This window comes from Apodemus sylvaticus, chromosome 11 (genome assembly GCF_947179515.1).
Source record: "Apodemus sylvaticus chromosome 11, mApoSyl1.1, whole genome shotgun sequence".
Classification (NCBI taxonomy): Eukaryota; Metazoa; Chordata; class Mammalia; order Rodentia; family Muridae; genus Apodemus; species Apodemus sylvaticus.
This window is the reverse complement of record NC_067482.1, coordinates 16,870,581-16,892,856: the sequence shown is the minus strand read 5'-3', so window position 1 is coordinate 16,892,856 and position 22,276 is coordinate 16,870,581. Positions and strand designations below refer to the sequence as shown.

The following is a 22,276-nucleotide window of genomic DNA, read 5'->3' as shown; positions in this document are numbered from 1 at the left end:
TCAGTTTCTACACAGCTTTTCCTCACTGGGTCCCGTAAGGCAGAGGGTCTGAGTCTCAGACAAAAGACATCTCAGATGATCACAGCACAAGACCACGGCACATGACCATGAAAGGTGGCTTTCATTCCCCTGTTTGATTTTCCCAACTAGGTTTTGTTAATTTTTTTAGTTTATTAGTTTTTGTTCTTGATTTTTTCCTTTTTATTTACTCTTCTCTCAGACATTACATAGCAACTGCAGTTTCCCCTTCCCCTCCGTTCCCTCCCCAGCCTCTCCCCTGCACCTCCCCTTTACCCAAGACCCACCCCACTCCACCTCCCCTCAGTAAAGAGCAGGCCTTCCAGAGTTATCAACCAAATACAGCGTAACCAGCTACAGTAAGGCCAGGCACAAATTCTCACATCAAAGCTGACTGAGACCACCCAGTCGGGGCGAAATAGTCCCAAAGGCAGGCGACAGAGTCAGAGACAGGCCCTGCTCCCGCTGTGAGGAATCCCACAAGAACCCTGGGCTACACGACTGTAACACATATGCAGAGGACCAGGGTAGGACGCATACATGCTCCCTGATCTTTGTGAGCCCACACGAGTCCCAGTCAGTTGATGCTTGTGGGCTGTGCTCTTGGGGTGTCCTTGACTGCCCTGGTTCCTCCAGTGTTCCCTTCCCCTCCTCTGCACGGTTAACTTTGTTTTGAGCCAGGGTCTCTCTATGGTGCTGAGCCGGCTGCCCGAAGCACCAGTTTAGACTCTGCAACCACAGCAAAGAAACAACACTTCTTTCTGTGCGATCCCAAGAAAATCCAACCAGCCCTATAGCCTATTTTCCATGGGTCCACTTGATTTATGAGCCTCTTGCACCCCTAAACTAGTCATTGTGGCTCAGGTGCAGTTTGCCTGGAACTGGAGAGTGGAGATAGGGTTAGGCCAGCCAGGACCAAGTAGATGGGGGAGGGGGGGTTCTTAGTGTGCATGGGGGGGGATGTGTTGAGCTGTGTGCTCACATGCATGCCTATGTAATAGGAGCAGAAGACAACCTCATCTGTTGCTCTCAGGCACCAGGCATCATTTTATGAAGGCAATATCTTCTTCTGGCCTGGAACTCCTAGAACAGGGGAGGCAGGCGAGTCTTCGTCATCTTAGCACTAAGATTAGATTACAGGTGCACACCATACCTAATTATATTTTTAAAACATGAATTCTGGGGCCAGGGGGCGGTGTCTAATGCAGGTGCTCATGCTAGGCAGGCAAGCACCTTTATAGTTTCGCCATCTTCCTAGAATGTGAGGTGGCTCTTCAAAGGAAAGTGTATTCAAAAGATGCTGTATTCATAGGAGGCAGGAGAGACACCTGAGATGCCTGCAGCCAAGAACCAACAGAGCCACTCTGAGCGCTGAGGCTCTGTGGGGGAGGCTTGCAGGCATATTCTACTGGAGGAGATGGAGACACAGTACAGAGCCTGAGCATCCAATGGCAGGGTTATAGACAGCACCCAGCACATACTCTGTGAAGGGCTTGATGAATGAATGGCATTTGAAAAGGAATGCCAGGGGGCCTGGAGAGATGGCTCAGAGGTTAAGAGCACTGACTGCTCTTCCGAAGGTCCTGAGTTCAAATCCCAGCAACCATATGGTGGCTCACAACCATCTGTAATGATATCTGACGCCGTCTTCTGGTATGTCTGGAGACAGCTACAGTGTACTTACATATAATAAATAAATAAATCTTAGAAGAGGAAGAAGAGGAGGAGGAGGAATGCAAAAGAAGTGACTTGGTGTGTTTGTCATAGAATTGGGGCCCCCTTTCCTCCCATTGTCCCCTCACCCCAAGTCTGCTTTCTCTATGTAGCTCTTACTGCAGGTTCTGGAGGTGCTGGACCCCGAGCGGAGGCTGGAGGACCTGTGGGCTGATTGCCAGGATACCAGGAAACCAATGAAGGAACCCACAAAGCTCATAGAAAAACGTGCTTCCCAAGTGTGCTTGTGAGTGCTGCACATGTATGTACCGTTCCCCTGATGGACAGCCTAGCACTGCCTTGTCATATGTAGATAGTTTTGCTCATTTGGGTTTCTCATATGATGAGTTTAAAAAAAAAAAGGCCCAAGAAACAGAATAATGTTGAGTTTCTTTTAGCCCAGGCTGACCTCCAACTCATTCTGTTGTTAAGAATGACCTAGCATGCCGGGCAGTGGTGGTACACACCTTTAATCCCACTTGGGAGGCAGAGGTAGGTGGATTTCTGAGTTCGAGACCAAATATGGAACATGAAATAAATAAATCTTTAAAAAAATAAATAAGAAAACTGGGTGTTCTCACTGGTGGTGGCCTGGAGATCTCTGGTGACAAGGACACTCCCACTGCATTCCTTGCTCTCTGGTATGTCTGGGATGATAACTCATCCCACTTCTCTCCCACTGGGCAGCAAGAGGACCGGTGGAAAACACAAGTTCCTCTCTCTCTGTGTGTGCTAGAGGGAAAGGTCCCGCTGGCGGGGACTGGGTGTGAGAGTCTGCCAGCTGATGGCTTTTAATGAACAGTTGTTGGCCCTAAAGCAGAGTCCTCTATTATGACAGCTACCTGTCACAAAAGTGATGTGTTGGCCTTTAAGTTGCTTAGAACCTGTATGTGAAAGAGAGGAACATTATCTATAGGATATTATATACTATAGAATATGTCTTATATTATGATACAGTCAGAAGATATAGACAGGATCTATCTCTCAGCAATTTGCTTGGTTAATCCTGAAAAAAATCTCAAAGGTAAAAAATTGCAAACAACTGGGAGTCAGTTAGCTATTTGGAAGAAGTCCAGCAGTAATATATTGATATTAGCACATCATACAAGAAATGTGTAATTTCATAGAGGTGACCTTGTCTCTTAGTATTCACATTTATTTCTTTTGGCTGCTGTGAAATTTTAATGTAAACTTGGTGGCTTAAAACAACGGAAAGGTTTTAGAAACATTTAATGACAGTAGCTCTGAGGCCCGCAGTCTGGCATGGCTGTCCCACTGCTGACATCAAAGGTCAGCCGGGCTGTGCTCCCTCCAGAGGCTTCAGGGAAATTTGTTCCTTGCCTTCTTCGGTGTCTGGTGGCTTCTGGTCTTCTGTGGCTTACGATCACATTTCTCCAAACTTCAAGGCCAGCAGCTTCGTGTCTCTGGGCCGTCCTCACGTCTCCAGCTCTTAGTGTGGGTCAGGCTTTGCTCCCTCTGTGCCTTTCCTTCAAGGACACTCGTGATGGTGTGTGTGGCTCCGCGAGATAATCCAGGATAATAGCCTGCTCTCAGAAGTATGGATGAACACCTGCAAAGACTTGGAAAGCAGAGTAGCATAGCGCTTGATCTCTTTAGAGGCTGCTATGACCCTACCAGAGCATGAGGCGACACCAATGCTCTCCCCTTGGCCAGATACTCTGTCCTTCCCTCTGAGAAGAGCCGTGAGGGAGGCACCCCAACTCTCTTCTCCCTTGATCCCACAGCCAAGCTTCCTCTTCCACACCCTCCGAACTCCACGAAGGTCACAGTGACACCCGTGCTACCACACCAATGACTTTGCTCACTGCTGAGACAAAAAAGCTGTGTAAGGGAGAAAGGATTTACTTTGTCTCACAGCTAGAGAGTGTACAGTCTATCCTAACAGTGGGGGAAATCGGCAAGGGCAGGCTCACAGCCAAGGCAGCAGGAATGAACGCCAGCTGCCGGTCATCCAAAGCCCAACAGGAAGTAGAGAGCTTGAGACCAAACCAGGGCCAGGCAGTAACCCTCAAGCCAGCTCCCAACAGTTTCTTCAACCTTCCTTCCAGGATCCCATAATCTGAACAGCCCCTCCTGGTGACCAATTGTTAAATAGCTGAGCCAGTGTTGTGTGATGCTGGAGATGGGTGTAGTGCTTTGTGTGCACTGGGCCAGTGTTATATGTTGCTGGAGATGGGTGTAGTGCTTTGTGTGCCCTGGGTCAATGTTATGTGATGCTGGAGATGGGTGTAGTGCTTTGTGTGCCCTGGGCCAGTGTTTCCCTCTGAGGTATGTTCTCCAGCAGAATGTTTGCATTTAATATGTGCTCTATGAGTTGGATGATGGGTGACCGCATTTGACATGCTCAGAGTTATATTTAGCCATGAGCACTTGGCCTGACATTTAAATAAGGGATTGGGGATTGGGTGGATGGAAAGATACAGAAAGACCAGTGAGAGCTTTCCATAATAGTCTAGAGAAATAGACAGAATCTACCAGGCATCCATGATTTGGACATCCGAGATGAGAGAGAGAGAGAGCGGACAGAGAGAGAGAGAGAGCAGAGAGATGGGAGAGACACACAGAGAGACAGAAAAATGAGAGAGAGTGAGAGAGAGAGAAGAGAGGGGTGGGAAGGAAGGAAAGAGGGAGGGAAGGAGGGAGCGAGGGAAAGAGGGAGGGAGGGAGAGGGAGAACTCACTGTCAAAGATGCTTGGTTTTCTGAAGATTACACGTCAACTTCAAGTGTGGCAGCGTCCACCTGGTACATGTACTAATTAATAGGTAGTATTTATAACTTCCAAAGCTGACATAACACTTGATTTAATGTTAAGTTTCAATCACCATGACACACTTGCCTTTCTAGTACTGGAGAGGAGAATGTGATATTTGAAGCTGTAACTCATGTGACCGTTTAGAGACCTTGAGAAGGCTGATCATCTCCCTGAGAGCCACGTGGATTCATCCAGCCTCACACTTAATTCTTTGATGATCTCATTGCATGTAGGCCCGAGAAGATGCTGATGTCGCGTTCAGGCCAGTGGCATTGTGAAGAAAAGCCAAGCAAAGCGAACTCAATCTACAGAAACAGTCTCCTCCATGATGGTATACGCAGAGGAGTCAGTGACTTCTGCCACTGGGCCGCAGATCTTGTAAGTTAGCAGTGACACCTGAAGCTACCATCAAGAGTCAAGCTCAGAGGCTGGAGAGATGGCTCAGTGGTTAAGAGCACTGACTGCCCTTCCAGAGGTCCTGAGTTCAATTCCCAGCAACCACATGGTGGCTCACAACCATCTGTAATGGGATCAGACGCCCTCTTCTGGTGTGCCTGAAGACAGTGACAGTGTGCTCACATACATAAAAACAATAAATATATCTTTACAAAGAGAGAGAGAGTAGAACTTAACACATGAAGCCCTCAGCTCAGTCCCTAGTGTGGAAGAAGCTCAAAGTTGCTTCTATTAAACTTCATTAGAGCCAAATTCTCTCTCTCTCTCTCTCTCTCTCTCTCTCTCTCTCTCTCTCTCTCTCTCTCTCTCTCTCTCTCTCTCTCTCTCTCGTGTTTTGAGACAGGGTTTCTCTGTGTAGCCCTGGCTGTCCTGGAACTCACTCTGTAAGCCAGGCTGGCCTCAAACTCAGAGATCCGCCTCCCAAGTGCTGAGATTAAAGGCGAGCACCACCACCACCACCACCAGGCTAGAGCCAAATTCTCTAATCATCAGTCATGATGGAAACAATCTGCAGAGTCATTTGCAGTAGAAAGCTTTGGGGACAGGAAACTCCTGCAAAGTTTGTGAGCTCAGAGCCATTTTGAATATTCACGTTTCTATCTTGCACCGTGACTGTGGCTCCATAGTTTCTTTTCCCACTTCCGTAACCGGAATCTCCTCGCCATCTTTTACTCCTGCGCCATGTCACACGTCCAGACACACTTGGCTGTGTTTGTGAGCTGCCCTCGACACAGGCGCTTTTCTAAAGGGCGGACACATCTGCCTCGGTTTTCAGGTCTCTCCTCGCCTTTAGTTCCTGAACCCCAGTTCTCAGCCAGTCCCCACGTCTCTGCAGAGATTTTTGATTTTCTGAAGGTTTTCTTGGATTTAAGACCTTCCCGTGTTATATCCCTCTCAGATTTGTAATGCATTAGTAATTTGTAGTCAAAAATTATATATATTATATTTATTTATTTGTGTGTGTGTGCCTGTGTGTATGCCCCCACACCCATATGTCACATTGACAGAGGACAGCTTGTAAGAGTTGGTTCTCTCCTTCTGTCATGGGGCCCTGAGGATTGAATTCAGCTAATGTAACTTTCTGGCAAGTGGCTTTACCAGCTGTGCGTGCCATCCTGCCAGCCCTGGTCAGTGTATTCATCTGGTACTATTTCCTTAGCAAGCGACTGTCTTCCAAACCTAACTATAACTATCGCTGGGCTTGAAGGACAAGGGTGGCTCACCTGGAAACTCACCTGGAAACTCTTGATGGACGCACAGCCAGACCTGGCTGCCGACCTGCTTTGAGGTGCTCTCCTCAGGTCTGCCGACCTCTCTGTCCAACTTCACTCTGAAGTTGTCCTCAAGAGATGGGTGCCAGAAGTCATCGAAAAAGTTAACTAAGCTTGCGTTGAACCCGTGAGCGGTCTGGTGGGGTGAGAGAAACCTTTTCCTAACAGGGCAGAACCTGGGCTTTGTTGTTCTGCGGGCCTTGTGCCTGTGCAGGAATAACCACCATGATTACCTGCCACCCCCAGTGCTGCTTCTCTGTCCTGAATCTGGCTGTCCAGTCCTGCCTGATTCCCATCCTTTCACTTACTCCTATTGCTGGAATTGCTCTACCTGGGTGGGAAATCTCTGGGAACGTCTCAAAGATGGCCGCATAGAGCTTTCCTTACATAGCCGAGGCGCTGTTTCATGGGATGGTTGCCTCTTAAAAGTCTTTTTAGGAATCTGATTGGAACTCTGATATTATTTAAAGCACAAACTCCTTAGTTCTGTGTGCATGTGTGTGTGCATGCGTGTATGTGTGTAGGGGTGGTTTGTGTGTTTTGTATGTGTGTGTGGTGTGTGGTGTATATGAGTATGTATATGTCTACTCATGAATGACAGAGGACAACTTCAACTGTTGCTCTTCAGATGCCAAACACAATTTTGAGACGTGGTCTCTCAGTGGCCTGGAGTTCACTAGTTAGGCTAGGCAGGGCGGCCAGCAAGCCCCAGGAATCCGCCTGCCTCTGTGCATGCTGGAATTACAAGCACAAACCTTCTCTGAGGGTTCTGGGGACTTGACTCAAGTGGGTCCCAGCAGCAGGCCTCTGCCCGCTGAGCCACCGCCCCCCCCCCCCCCAGCCCCAGCAGCTCCCTCAGTGTTGGCTTAGGTACAGTTCATCTCTGCAGCTTGTTAATTCAGCTGGAGCAGCCCAGGAGTGTTTGAGGAAACAAAGTCAACAACGTTTTCTTTATAATAGGAAAATGAAACAAAACAACACTCACAGTACCAGCCCGGAGACAGGGGCTCTGCTGTTCTGCCAGCATGCTGTGTTTCCAGTCTCTCTATCCAGAGTCCTATAGGCCCTCACAGCTGCTGTGGTGTGTGAGTCTCCAGCATCAACTTGCACTTTCCCTTCTACGCTATGGATTCTTGCAGTTTGTTGATTTTGCTCACGGTGTTTCTTCTCATTGCTTTCCCAAGCCTCGTTCTGATGCTGCTCCAGGCGGTTAAGGCTCTGACCCTGGTTCGTGACTCCGCTCCATAAATCATCTCCAGCTCCCATTTACCCTACCCTCTCTGTTTCCCGATGTTTATCTCCCAAAGTGGGATTCTTCTGCCTCTAGTTCATCTCTCAGGGTTAGGACGACAGTCATCTCCCTGAGACACTCAGTGCACCTGTTTCTACCCCCACCAACTGTGTCCAGGGAGCAGGAAAGGGCAGAGTGTTTCTGAGTGAAAAAAGTTGTCTGGGAGGCAGAGGCAGGTGGATTTCTGAGTTTGAGGCCAGCCTGGTCTACAGAGTGAGTTCCAGGACAGCCAGGGCTCTACAGAGAAACCCTGTCTTGAAAAAAACAAATTCCCCCCCCCCAATAATAATAAAATAATAAAAAACAAAAACCAAGAAAGAAAGAAAGAAAGAAAGAAAGAAAGAAAGAAAGAAAGAAGAAAAAGAAAAGGTTGTAATGGCCTCTTTTAACTGGGCCATGGAGAGGGCCTGGACAGAAGGCTCAGTGGCTGAGAGGACCTAGGTTCATTTCCCAGCACTCCCCACAGCTCACAACTGCCCACAGCTCCTGTTCTAGGGCATGTACTAGCTCTTCTGCCCCGTGGAGATAGCTGGACATAAGTGGCACAGATTTTCAACAACACTCACAGACACTTTTTCTTTTTTAAAGATACATTTGGAAGGCACTCTAGGAATATCTCTGCCACAAAGTGTCAGAAAAACTTGTGTTTGGTCAGACAGTATTTCCTCAGGGAAGCCTGGCTTCTTGCAGGTCCTAAAGCAGTCGCCTTAGACTGCGCAAACCATCCAGCTCTCGGGTACTTCTGTCTCCAGTCAATGTTCCCTGAGCATTGCCTACGTTTCCTCCTGAGGTGTCCCTCAGGAGTGGTCACCGCTTCCTGAGTGGAAGGGAGGAGGCAGGAGGGAGCAGGCAGCTCCTGGGCCTCTGACCTCCAGTCACACAACGTGGCGTTCTTGCAGGGAAGTTCGACCATCCAGGAAGAGTTCGTCCTACAGCAGTTTGACATGGACTATCAGACCAGACGCAGCTGTGATGTGCTTCACAGGCCGAGGCTAAACCCGGTACGTTGAGAGCTGAGGGCAAGAAATGGCCAAGAAAACCACAGGAGGCAAGAGTCCCAGACCATGGGACTCCAGAAAACACAGGAGAACTAACCGAACATCTAGGGAAACCGAGTTAGTTATCTTAAAGATTCAAACATTCTTGCATTCTGGTTCTCTGAAACTCTGGCTTTTTAAAGTAGACCTCCCAGAATGTTATCACACTTAATAAATATTTGATAAGAAAATGAATATTTCATATCTATGATAATGGTTTGTATGAAGAGGAGACATCATTTGGAATTATTAGTGACTATCCATTTTTTAGGGACAGACTTTTTAATGTGTTTCCTAAATTAAACCTATAACATCTGGACTGGAGAAATGACTCAGCTGTTAAGAGCACTGACTGTTCTTCCAGAGGTCCTGAGTTCAATTCCCAGCAACCACACGGTGGCTCACAACCATCTGTAATGGGATCCAATGCCTCGTCTGGTATGTTTGAAGACAGCAGCAGTATACTCATAACTAATAAATAAATAAATAAATAAATAAATAAATAAATAAATAAGGTTAAATCTTTAAAAAACTATAACATCTAGTTATAGTTAAGTTATAGTATTACTTATAGTATAAATGAATGAGTGCTTATTATTTAGAAGCAAGACTAAGAGTAATACAATAATGACTCTGATAATGACACTGTTAATCTCACACCCAAAGAATTCTTGAATTTTTATTTGAATCAAATTGACCACACATCTTTTTTTTGTTAAGATTTTTAAAAAAGATTTCTTTATTTATTTTATGTATCTTCAGACAGAAGAGGGCATTGCATCCCTTTACAGATGGTTGTGAGCCACCATGTGGTTGCTGGGAATTGAACTGAGGACCTCTGGAAGAGCAGTCACTGCTCTTCACCGCTGAGCCATCTCTCCAGCCCCTTGTTAAGAATTTTTAAAAATTATTTTTAGTTGTGTGTGTCTGTATGTGGATATGTGCTTGCGAGTGCAGGTGTCTGTGGAAGCACTGGATCCCCTACCCTAAAGCTGTTCTTACAGGTGGTTGAGTCCATGTGTTGCTTCTGCAGGACAAACTCGGCATCAATGGACTGCCTTCACTGCGAGGACATTGTGGGCGCTGGAGTGAACCTCGGTCCTCCGCAAGAGCAGTAAGCGCTTTCATCCTCTGAGTATCTCTCTAGCCCACAGCATCCTTCCTGGTCACGCTCTTGCCCGGCATAAGCACACGTTGCTGCCAGCACAGATGCATGGCAGCAGCAGGAGGCATTGCATCAGTGTTTTGAAGGGAGGTAGCATGCATGTGATCTTTTAAACTTTCTGTCCAATTGCCAGTGCAAAATAAGCACACTCATGCCTCACCGGGAGTCAACAACAGACTTAAGTGCCGGTGTTGAGTGGGGAGTGGCTTCCCCAAGGTCAAAAACAGAACATTATCTCTAATTAGCTCTGAATTACCTGGCTTTTCTTTACCTGTCTTACCACATAGCTTTATTTCTCTAAAGAGAAAAACAGAATAAATGTGTGCAACTTCTCTCTGTAGGGAGATGGCTCTGTCGGTAAAATGCTTGGTGCATGAACGTTATGAACTGAGTTTAAAGCTCTAGACCGCCAAACATAGTAACACAGTGTCTGAGATCTCAGCTTCCCTATGGTGAGAAGGAAGAGCGAGTGGATGGGGGGCTGGGGGTGAGAGGAATCCTCAGGAGCTCACAGCCTGGCATCTCTGCGGTGAACAACAGAGAGACCCTTACTCAAACAACAAAAAGTAATAGGCACTTAGAGGTGTCTGACCTGCACATGACATGTGTGTAGATGCATGCTCCCCACACACATGCACACACAGATGTGTGTTCACATGTTCATATATACACATATACACACATATGCATGCATGTGTGCTCACACACCCACATGCAAATACACATACATACACACACACAGTACTTCATGGGTACAGAGTTCTAGGTTCACAGTGCTTGTTTTTATTTCAGTAGTATGAAACTATTACTCCATTGTCTTGATTGAATTATTTCAGACCACTCTTATGAGATGCTTGACCTGTTTTTCTGAATGTGCCATTTTGCTTTGGTTGCTTTTAGATTTTTCTTCTTGTTGCTTTTACACACACACACACACACACACACACACACACACACACACCTCTCTTTTTAGACCTATGTAGGGGTTCACTGAGCATCTTCAGCCTATGAACATATACTTCTCATAGATTTTTTTTCTTTTTAAAATTATTAGTGTATATTACTTGTACAGAGTAATGGGTTGCATTTTGACATTCTCATACACACATACAGTGCACTTCTTTCATAGACTTTGGGGAATCTGACCATTAGTTCCTCATGCTTGTTTGTGGCCTCAGCCCTCTCCCTGCATCTGAATCGTAAGGAGGCTTGAGCCTGTGTCCCAGCCACCACTTCCATTTTGTTTCCTCCTTTGTTCAAGGTCGATAGGTCCTTAAACCCTGCCATCTCTTTTCCTGAAGCATTTGTGGTTTTGTCTCATAATTCCAGTCCTCATTTCTAGAGGTAAGATGTGTGTCTGCCAACCATGTCTCTGCTTAATCTTCGGAAGCATGAGACACAGCTCAGGCACAGCTTTGGTGTCATCACAGCCCCTAAGCCTGCGCTGTGGCAGTCCCTGTCCTGAGGCACGCTGTTTCCCCTGCATGGCTTCATGGTGGACTTGTGAGTGGACGCCAGGCATTGTGGATCTCACCTGAATGGATGTTTTGGGTACTTTTACATTCTTATACTTTTGAAACTTGTTCCGGGCTAGAATCAAGTTATTTGGAGAAGCCTGGTCTTTTGTGGGTCTTGTTTTTAAGATTTCTTGAGAAAGAATACACTGATATTTGGTCTTGGGCTAATTATTTCACAGTACTGAACGAGTCTTTAAGTGCGTTCTTCCTAGGGTCCTGTAAACTTTTAAGTTTTCCAGGAGGAAGAGGCTACAGATCCCAGCCCTGCGACTGTCAGGTACTTTCCCCTCAGGTGTGTTTAGCTGCTTCTTTGCTTGATCTTGGGTGATTTCCTGTATGCGTGCCCCGCCCCCACCACTGCCGCACACAGAGCCCTCTCTCTATTGGTGCGTGTGTGTGTGTGTGCGCGTGCGTGTGTGTCTGTGTGTCTGTGTGTGCGTGCGTGCGTGTGTGTGTGTGTGTGTGTGTCTGTGTGTCTGTCTGTCCTGTGAACTTCCGCTGCCTGGCTTTCCCTGGATTCCTGATTCTCCTGTTTCCTCAATCGAGAGTCCCTTGGGCTGCTTCTGGCCTCCTCCCCGTGTGCTCTAGAGACTTTTTCTTTTTTTGCAGTCGGCAGGCAATTATGACACTTATTTTGTTTGTCCCTTTTCTCCCAGGGATTACTGTTACTGAGGCCCAGCGTCTTGCAGGCTATTGTTTTTCTCCACGTTCCAACTGTGGAAGGCGGAGGGAAGTCAGTCTACATTCGAGCCATCTTTAGCTTTCTACCCACCTCAGCACCGCTACATTCTGCCCTCTGATGACCTTCTTTAAAACAGTTTTTCCCCTCCCACTGTGCCTCTACTCACATATTCTATTTGAAGTCCCCCTTCCCCTGCGTGGGTCTCTATCTCCTTTTAGAGGAGGGTCTGTGTCTGTTTTGGCTATGGAGGTTTTTTCCTTCCAGGTCGCTTCGTGGAGAATACTGTCTCCTAACTTCCCATCCTTTATAGCACCGCGTGCCCTTATCTCTCCATTTTCCTCTTCAGGCTGCATGCCGGTTCATCACCTGTTTTATTTATTCATTCAACAAACATTTCTGAGCATCGATGTGTTAGAAAGTGTTGTTAGCAAATGATATGAAACTGGAGAGCTGCAGTCTTTACCAGGTGTCCTCTGACAAGATGCAATGCCTGTGGACTGGGACGGGTGCAGAGAGGAGCCACTCTGGGGAAAGTATCTACTATTCCATGTGAGAGCGGCTTGTCTGGTGGAAGCCTATTAACTGTCACTGGTTAGCACATTATCCTGGATTGGATAGTGAACACTCGTACCATCAGGATCTCTAGGCAGATGAGGCACATTACAGGAGAAGTGGAGGGGGCTGGAGAGATGGCTCAGCAGTTAAGCGCTCTGACTGCTCCTCCGAAGGCCCTGAGTTCAAATCCCAGCAACCACATGGTGGCTCACAACCAACCATAATGAGATCTGACGCCCTCTTCTGGGGTGTCTGAGACAGCTACAGTGCTTACATATAATAATAATAAATAATTTTTTTTTTACAAAAGAAATGACTATTCACAGGAACCCCAAGAAAATAGCAGTCGTCTCTTAAAGGAGAAGTGGAGAATGCAGACTCATCTGCGGGCCAGCTATTGGCTGCAGTTGCTACTTCAGAATCCAACGTTCTGCCGGGCGGTGGTGGTGCACGCCTTTAATCCCAGCACTTGGGAGGCAGAGGCAGGTGGATATCTGAGTTCAAGCCAGCCTGGTCTACAGAGTGAGTTCCAGGACATCCAGGGTTACACAGAGAAACCCTGTCTCGAAAACAAACAAAAAACCAAAATCCAATGTTCTGACTTCTGAGGCATCGTGCACGCGCCACACTTACTTAGAAGTGTGGTGTGTTAAGTAGGCTGGCTGCCAGGGCATGCCTGCATTTTTCTCCACAGAGGGCTCCTTCCTACATTCAGAACTCACAGTCTAGTGAAGTCATCAGGCAAATGATTAACTGACACAGAGTGATGTCTTGTGGGTACACATGTAAGAAGAAATGATCGATCCAACAAATACAGGGTGGGGGCAGTTTCCATAAAGGCTTCAGAGAAGAGATCTTGTCCGTGCCGAGTCATGCAAGATCACCAGTAAATTACCGACTTCTCTTCTTCACTTGGGTTCCAATTCTTTCCCACTCTTTTACCCCATTCTCTGCTTCCCTACTTTTAGTTCAGTGTTTCTTAGCTGAGGGGGATTTGGTCCCATCCCCCTCTTCCCAAGGATATTCAGCAATGTTTGCAGACGGCATCTTGGGTTGCCCTATCTCATCAGGTGCTGCTGGCATCTCATAGATAGAGACCAGGAACATTGACAGACGTCCTTCCGTGAGGAGGTCAGTCACCTCTCCTCAGCCAAGGGTGGCCAAATCCCAAATGTCAACAGTGGCAGAGTTTAGAAAGAGCACCGTAATTCTGCAAATATTTATAGAGCACCTGCTCTGCTCTAAGTGTCCTTCCTAGATGCTAGGGCGGCGGCACAGTGGAGAACAGCTTCCCAAGCTTGCATTCCAGAGGGCCCAGAGAGATGCAGACAGACAACGAAATACACACAGCACACGGGACAGTGGCCAGCACTGCTAAGAAACACGAGGCAAAGAAAGAAGGTATATTGTGAGACGGTTGCAGACTTTAGATTGGGCGCTGGGGAAGATGCCACCAGAAACAGCATAAGCTAGGTATGGGAAGGATGCCCGCAAGGCATCAATGCAAGCGGGAAACATTCTGGAGTTAAACAGTGTCCAAAACATCAGATATGGAAGCTGGTAGGGGCAGTGCCTTCTGGGGCTGGACTTGGCACACTCTTCCAAGGATCCTGGCCTTCTGGGCCACTTTCCAGTACGTGGTTTAAATGTAGGCAAGAGATGGCTTAGATGTCAAGAAAGCTCGCTGTTCTTCCAGAGGACCAGAGTTTCCCCTCTACAAACCCTCTATCCCATCCCCCATATATATATACATATATATACCCTCTATCCCATCCCCCATATATATATATATATATATACATATATATACCCTCTATCCCATCCCCATATATATATATATATGTATATACCCTCTATCCCATCCCCTATATATATATATATACCGTCTATCCCATCCCCCATATATATATACCCTCTATCCCATCCCCCATATATATATATATACCCTCTATCCCATCCCCCATATATATATATATATATACCCTCTATCCCATCCCCTATATATATATATATACACCTTCTATCCCATCCCCCATATATATATACATATATACCCATCCCCCATATATATATACCCTCTATCCCATCCCATATATATATATATATATATATATATACCCTCTATCCCATCCCATATATATATATATATATATATATACCCTCTATCCCATCCCCCATATATATACCCTCTATTCCATCATATATATATATATATATATATATATATATATATATATATATATGGAGAGAGAGATGGCTCAGTGGTTAAAAGCACCTGTGGCTCTTGCAGAGAACCTGGCTTCAGTTCCCAGCACCCACATGGTGGGTGGCTCACAACTGTCTGTAACTCTAGCTCCAGGGATCTAACACCAACTTCTGACCTCCATCGGCATGAGGCACACATGTGATCCCTACATGCATTCAAACAAACACTCATACATGTAAAAGAAAAAAAACTTTAAAAAAAAGTGAGCTGAGCAGTGGTGGCGCACACCTGTGATCCCAGCACTTGAGAGGCAGAGGCAGGCGGATTTCTGAGTCTGAGGCCAGCCTGGTCTACAGAGTGAGTTCTAGGACAGCCAGGGCTACACAGAGAAACCCTGCCTCCCAAAACCCAAAATCAATCAGTCAATCAATCAATCAATCAATCAATCAGAAGAATAAAAAATAAATGTGTGAAGGACGGAGATAGAACTGTGACCTCATGTCTCTGTGTTCCACCCGTGAGTTAGGTTTGTGATAAGACAACATGCAGCCATGTCTCCATGTTTTCTCTCTCCATTAAAGGGGCAGAGGGTTAGGGGCTAGGAAACAGTTTGATCAAAGAAGTACAGTGCTCCCCGAGGCTGGGCATGGTGCCCCCAAGGCTGGGCATAGAGCTGGGCTTAGTGAGTTTAATAGTTTGGCTCACCAAGTCTTGTTCAAGTTCATGGCTCTTGAGTGAAATAGTGGTTTTTGCCTGATCTCTGCCTGCTTTGCATATGTTATTCCCTATGATCCTCCAGATACTCTTCCAGGATTAAAACCTGTCATCTCCACTTCACTGATAAATAATTGAAGTGGTGTGCCCAGGGACTCACAGCTACTGAGTGAGAACAAAGATTGAATTCAGGCCTAGGTCTGTGTACATCCAATGGCTATGCATGGCTCTTGTTTTCCTAATTATGAATGTTTCTTGATTCTATTATAAAAACCTGCCAGGCGGGGGTGGCACATGCCTGTAATCCCAGCACTCTGGGAGGCAGATTTCTGAGTTCGAGGCCAGCCTGGTCTACAGAGTGAGTTCCAGGACAGCCAGGGCTATACAGAGAAACCCTATCCCGAAAAAAACCAAATCCAAAATACCAAAAACCAAAAACCAAACAAAACAAAAAACCCAAAGCACACTTGAAACTTTGTAAAACACTTTGGCCAGGACTAGCTATAAATTCTAAATTGCCACACACCTCTCATAAGATGAGCCTTAAGGGCCGGAGAGATGGCTTAGTGGTTAAGAGCACTGACTGCTGTTCCAGAGGTCCTGAGTTCAATTCCTAGCAACCACATGGTGGCTCACAACCATCTGTAGAGCTACAGTATTCTCATATACATAAAATAAATAAGTAAATCTTAAAAAAAAAAAACAAATTGGAAAGGAAGAAGTCAAAGTATCTTTACAAAAAAGTAATGAAAGCTCAAAGAAAAACAGCTGTGTGGCAGTGGTGCATGCCTTTATTCCCAGCACTCAGAGACAGAAGCAGGTAGATCTCCCAGTTCAATGCCAGCCTGGTCTATGGATTCAAACTTCCAGAATAGTTGGAGCTGCAGAGTATAATCCTGTCTCAAAAAGCCAGAAAATCCAAGGGTCAAATAACAAAATAAAAACAAACAAACAAAAAAAGAAAAAGGAAAAAAGATGACCCTTAGATTATTGAAACAACCTACTGACTAATAAATAAGTAATCGACACCACTGACAACCCTGGCATCATGTTACCTTCTCTAGAATCCCCAGAAGCTGAAGCGGGTGAAGATGAGGTACGGAGCCTGGTATCTGAACACCAACTTGTGGAAGAGGCAAAGAGTGGATGAACCTTTGGTCGACCCCGAGGTCTCACACAAAGCTCAAGAGTCAAACTTTAAAAAGCAGCTTCAGGAGCGGGTGAGATCTGGTTGTCTGAGCACAGGCGATGGCTACAGGCTGGGCAAGGAGGGTCCCCCAACGTCTCAGGGCGTGTGTATTCAATTCAGCAATGAGAGAGGCAGGATGAGCTGTGGAGAGCAAGTAATAAGAAAGACTTGAATTCTGTCTTCATGGTAAATGTCTTAGGGTTTTACTGCTGTGAGCAGATACCATGACCTATGCAAGTCCTATAAAAGACTGCGTTTAATTGGGGCTGGCTTACAGGTTAAGTCCATTGTCATCAAGGACGGAGCATGGCAGCATCCAGGCAGGCATGGGGCAGGAGAAGCTGAGGGTTCTACATTTTTTATACAAAGGAAGCCAGGAACTGAGTGGGCATGCTCAGGCATCTAGGAGGAAGATCTCCAAGTCCATTCCCACAGTGACATACTTCCTCCAACAAGGCCACACCTTCTAATAGTGCCACTCCCTGGGATGAGCATTTACAAACCATCACAGTAAACACCATACCTTTAAAGACAGGACACCACTCCTACCATTTTGTGTTTGAGACATTGTCTCGATACATAGTTTTGGTTGTCCTAGGATTCCATACATAGACCAGGCTGGCCACGTACTCAAAGATACCCTCCCACCTCCTGAATGGTAGGGTTAAAGGTATGCACCTCCACCCAGCCCACAACTACCTTCCCCCCCCCCCCCCCCGCTTCCCCCAGACAGGGTTTCTCTGTGTAGCCCTGGCTGTCCTGGAACTCACTTTGTAGACCAGGCTGGCCTCGAACTCAGAAATCCACCTGCCTCTGCCTCCCAAGTGCTGGGATTAAAGGCGTATGCCACCACCCTGCCCACAACTACCATCTTGAAGGATATGTTCTATGAGTAAATGTTTGAGGGCAGGTGAGGAGCTGGGTCCACCACAGTGTTCCGAATTGGTATGATGTTGTTGCAAAGTTTCTGGAGACTAACCGTGGGCCTTGTTTCCTGCCAAAGAATCCAATGCTGCACCTGGGAAGTTTCATTAGTAGTATTCGGTTGCCACAGAGTCTCCTTAAGAGAGGGGTCAAAAGTTAAATGACCCAGCAGCACAGCCACACCACCGGGACGTGGCCCTGCTCTACTGTAGATGAGCTGTGTGCCTGCCGGTCTCTGTGTACACGCATCTCCTGGAGCGAAGGTCATCCCCGCTGCTCTAAAAACAGGCAGGTGTTGGCACATGCCTTTAATCCTAGCACTTGGGAGGCAGAGGCAGGCAGATTTCTGAGTTCGAGGCCAGCCTGGTCTACAGAGTGAGTTCCAGAACAGCCATGGCTACACAGAGAAACCCTGTCTGGAAAAAAAAAAGTACAGCATGCTTGAATAAGTTCCAAAATAAATAATCCTTAGTAGGATTTCTGAATGTATGGTTTCAGATCGCCTCCATTTACGTGAATTTAGCTCATAACATAAATACTTTATTATGACAGCAAGAGCTATTGATGGTGTCTTTCAGGGTGCTTATAGTCAGCTAAAGAAGAAGTGGGATCTTTTCATTCCCATTGGATGTTATGGTTGATATAACTGAGGTAGGAAGCATTATTCATTAGGAGATCTAGACACAGGGGCAGTCAAGACGATAGAACTGTACTACAGCAGTTTTTGTGGAGGCCTAGTCCCGTGCATGTCTTGGAGCTGGTCGGGGACTCAGGATCCTTTTGGTTCACTCCCCCCTCCAAGGGGTCAAGATGATAGGCGTGCTCTGCGACGCCCAGCCTGCAAGGTTGTTGGTAAACCACACTTCCATAATGCCCGTGGGAGCATTTAGCTTCTGCACTGAAGGTGCCTTTGTGAACCACTATGACAGTCTCACCAAGAACTCAAGGGTTCTCACTATCCTTGACTGCCTGGGTTTGGAAGATGAATTGACCTTACAGAGCTGAATTGTGGCATGCAAATCTCTACATCAGCTTTTCGAGTTCAAATAAATGTAAAGAAAACTCCAAGGGATCCGTAAATGTTCAGAGGAGTTGGGACTGAAATAAGTCCCGTTTTGATTGGTGTGCCCTTTGTAATCAAGAGCTATAAATTGGCTGGGCAGTGGTGGCGCACGCCTGTAATCCCAGCACTCTGGGAGACAGAGGCAGGCGGATTTCTGAGTTTGAGGCTAGCCTGGTCTATAGAGTGAGTTCCAGGACAGCCAGGGCTATACAGAGAAACCCTGTCTTGATAAAACCAAATACAAAAAAACCAAAAAAAAAAAAAAAAATCTATAAATTGTGGGGTTGGTGAGTTGGCTCACCTGCTTCCCTCATTAAATATTTTTTAAAAATTAAAACCTATAGGTTGTGGCTATATTGTTTTGAATAAGTTAGTTTCTAGACAGCCCAAGTCAAAAGTTTGACCTGTTGCTAATCCTTCATACAAGGGGAAAGAAAGGGCAAGAGGGCAAAATCAGACATTTGGAAGTTCTCATCTTCTGTAACCGATGAACCCCACAGTGAGAAGGAAGTGCTGGCTCGCAGCCAGGAGCTTCACAGAAGTTTCCACCTGCATTTTTCTTTCTTTCTTTTTTTTTTTTTTTTTCTTTTTTCAAGACAGAGTTTCTCTGTATAGCCCTGGCTGTCTTGGAACTCACTCTGTAGACCAGGCTGGTGTCTAACTCAGAAATCCACCTGCCTCTGCCTCCCAGAGTGCTAGGATTACAGGCATGAGCCACCACTGCCCGGCTCTACCTGCATTTTTCACGGGCTCTTTAACCTGTCCTTTTAGGAGGAGCTGCTTGCAGGCCTGTGCAGGACGGCAGCCTTTAAGGACTTCGTTCTAAGCAGGGGCTACAGGATGCCCAGGGTGAGTTACTTTGCAGAACTCTGATGAGAGCTTTGAAGAAGCCAGCTGTGAATGAGACTCGCCCTAGCGTACTGAGAACAGTTCCCTCCCTGACATCCACTGAGCCTCAGGAAGGATAGGCCGAATAAAACGGCATGGCTTTCGGGATGGGGCCCTTTGGTTAACGCCTCAGCAGAGGCGCCATCTTCCTGCTTCTCGACTTTTTCTGTATGTGCCAGGGACTCAAAATCAGATTCTTATGCAGCAAACATTCTTGCTCACTGAGCTACCTACCTTCCCAGCCTTGTGTTAGATATGTCTGCCTTAATATTTCTACAGTCCCAGCTTCCCGCTTCCATTCAGTGACCCAGCCAGCGCAGTCAGTCAACTGGTCTCTCGGGAGTTAGGGAGGAAGAATTAAAAATGACAAGACAATTAGACAACACTTTAACACATCCCCAGCAAGAGCTTGAAGCTCCTTTATTTTTTCCCCAGTCTGCTTTTGCACCTTTTTAAGTCCGCGCAAAGAACAGGGTCAGTTCTAGGTCAAAGAACAAACAAAGCATAAACAAAATAGTCAGGGAATAAACTAGGCAATAAACAAAGTCCCTCGGTAAGCCGAAGACTTATCTAGATGACAAGCCTACTTCCTTGTCCTAGCCCAAGGTTAAATTCTTGCCAATATCCTTGAAGCGGCACCTAGAGCTCTCCGTGATTCAGGTTTGCCCCTGCAGATGTAATTCATTCTGTCAGTACACACAGATTGACTGGGCAGAAGGGAACATGCCTGACATACTGGCTGCACTCTTGGGGGCACAAACTCCAGAGAGACGGCCCTGCCTAAGGCTGAGCCGTTGAGAGCGCCAGTCACAGAGGCTCCAGCACTGCTTTGGCTCTTTTTCTTATATCCTATAGCTACTCTCCTGCCAATAGCATTTCATCTGAAGGCGGGGATCCATTGTAGTATTGAAAGGATAAAAAATAATACAGCCTAACTCCAGCCTTCTAAGGAGCCCAAACACTTCATATTCTAGAGCTCGCTCTTTGTGCTTTTTGTTAGAAACTAGGTAAAAGGTCACAGTCCAGAGCCCGCCCTTTAAGAACTAGACAAAAAGGCCTTGAATAGGTGATTCTGCCCCCAAAAGGTAACTGGAAATGAGCTAAGCTTACCTTGCTTCTGTAAACTGCTTATGCCATTACCCATCCAGGAGTTTACACAGCTATAGACTCCTAGAAAACAAGAAACTAATTGGTCCACTGAGCGCGGGAATTTAAACTGATTGGCCTAAAAACTATGGAGTGGTACAAATCGATTGGCTCGCATTTCGCGGGCTCTCGATGCTAAGGAATGATTGGTTGGTGATTCGCGGGCTTCGTTGTGAACTTATAAAAGCTGTCCCAATTCTGCACTCAGGGTCCACAGTCCTCTAACCCTTCGCGGTATACAGCTGTGGAACCCAGAATTCTGCAACAAAGAAATCCTCATGCTATTGCATCGAGACCGTTTCTCAAGAGTGATTTGGATTTAGCTTTCCGAGGTGTGGGGTGCTGGGGCGCCCTGGGTTTTTTTTGGGTCTTACAGTATGTGAAGTGCGATGTAGTAAACAGTTGTAATTCCAGCACCCAAGAGGCTGAGGCAGGAAGATTGCTGTGAGTTCAAGGCCAGCCTGGGCTACAGAGTGAGCCCCTGTCTCAAGAAAATGAAAACAAAACAAAAAAAACCAAATGTAAATTACATAAGATGTATGTGTATACATATATATATGTATATATACATGCAAAACATATCTGTATGTATTAACATACTGTCACTTAAATATATATGTGAACATTCATTCTTTCCAGCCCATAATGTATCTGTATTCTGTGTATATATGCATTCATGTATGTCACAGAGAAACATGTTCTTGTGTGGATATACCAGTGTCTATACATTGTCCACAGTGGCCCAGATAGATCCCAAGCCTTTAACAGCATAAGCCTTTGCAGAGCTGGGCAGGCCTGAGCTGGGGCATGGGCTGAGGGTAAATTCAGTCTGAGTGTTTGTGATGCTAAACATCCACTTCTCACTCAAGTTACCCTCGTAAAAGGTCTAGCCTAGGGAAATCTGCCATAGTGAAGTGTTTATTATAGCAGGAAGACTGTAGGGCTTTTATTTGGCATTCTAATGGAGAGATTCTCTTTTGTCCCCCTGTAGTTCCTTGAGAAGATATATGTGGAGGAGAAAGGCAAATCAGAAAATATTAAGACTCCTAAAAACCTCACGCAAACAGAGAGGAACCCTGGGAGAAGATGAGTTAAATACAGAACCCAACACAAATGTCTTGCTAAACAGCTTTCCGAATGCTTTGGTTTATCGCTTTCTGTATTAGTTTTAGTTACGTACAGCTGTGTATGTCTGCATGTGGGTAGGTGCACTTAAGTCTGGGAGCCCTCAGAGGCCAGAAGTGTCGAATGCCCTGGAGCTGCAGTTCCAGAGGGCTGTGAGCCATCATGTGGGTGCTGGGGATTGAAACTTGGTCTTCTGGAAGTGCAGGGAGCGCTCTCAATGACTGGTCCATCTATCCAGCCTCCACTGACCAATGTTTTGTTCACTTGTTTGGTTGGTTTGGGGGTTTGGCCTTCTTCAGGGAGAGTCTTGCTATGTAGCCCCCAGTCTGACCTCTAATTAGTCATCCCCCTGTGTTAGCCTCTCAGGGGCTAGCGTTGCAGCTCTGCACCAACATGCCTGGTGCACCAAAAAATACATTTTGTATATTTACCAACTATGGGCTCAATATTTGCGTGTAGTCCTCTCACACTTTTGTGTTATGGAAATTACATAAGTATATCAATTCTTTGTAAAAATAAAATCATAAGTAAAGTCACAAGTA

General features: G+C 46.2%; 1 protein-coding gene across 1 annotated transcript in view; it reads left to right on the top strand.

The window, feature by feature from the left end:
- Fam47e (family with sequence similarity 47 member E) overlaps positions 1-22,276 on the top strand; it is a 31,221-nt gene extending 8,945 nt beyond the window's left edge. The window contains exons 3-9 of the mRNA XM_052198582.1: positions 1,845-1,978; positions 4,739-4,883; positions 8,423-8,524; positions 9,594-9,674; positions 16,464-16,619; positions 19,347-19,424; positions 21,601-22,276. Of these exons, the coding sequence (XP_052054542.1) occupies positions 1,845-1,978; positions 4,739-4,883; positions 8,423-8,524; positions 9,594-9,674; positions 16,464-16,619; positions 19,347-19,424; positions 21,601-21,699 (795 nt within the window). The 3' untranslated portion in view covers positions 21,700-22,276. The remainder of the gene's footprint in view (positions 1-1,844; positions 1,979-4,738; positions 4,884-8,422; positions 8,525-9,593; positions 9,675-16,463; positions 16,620-19,346; positions 19,425-21,600) is intronic.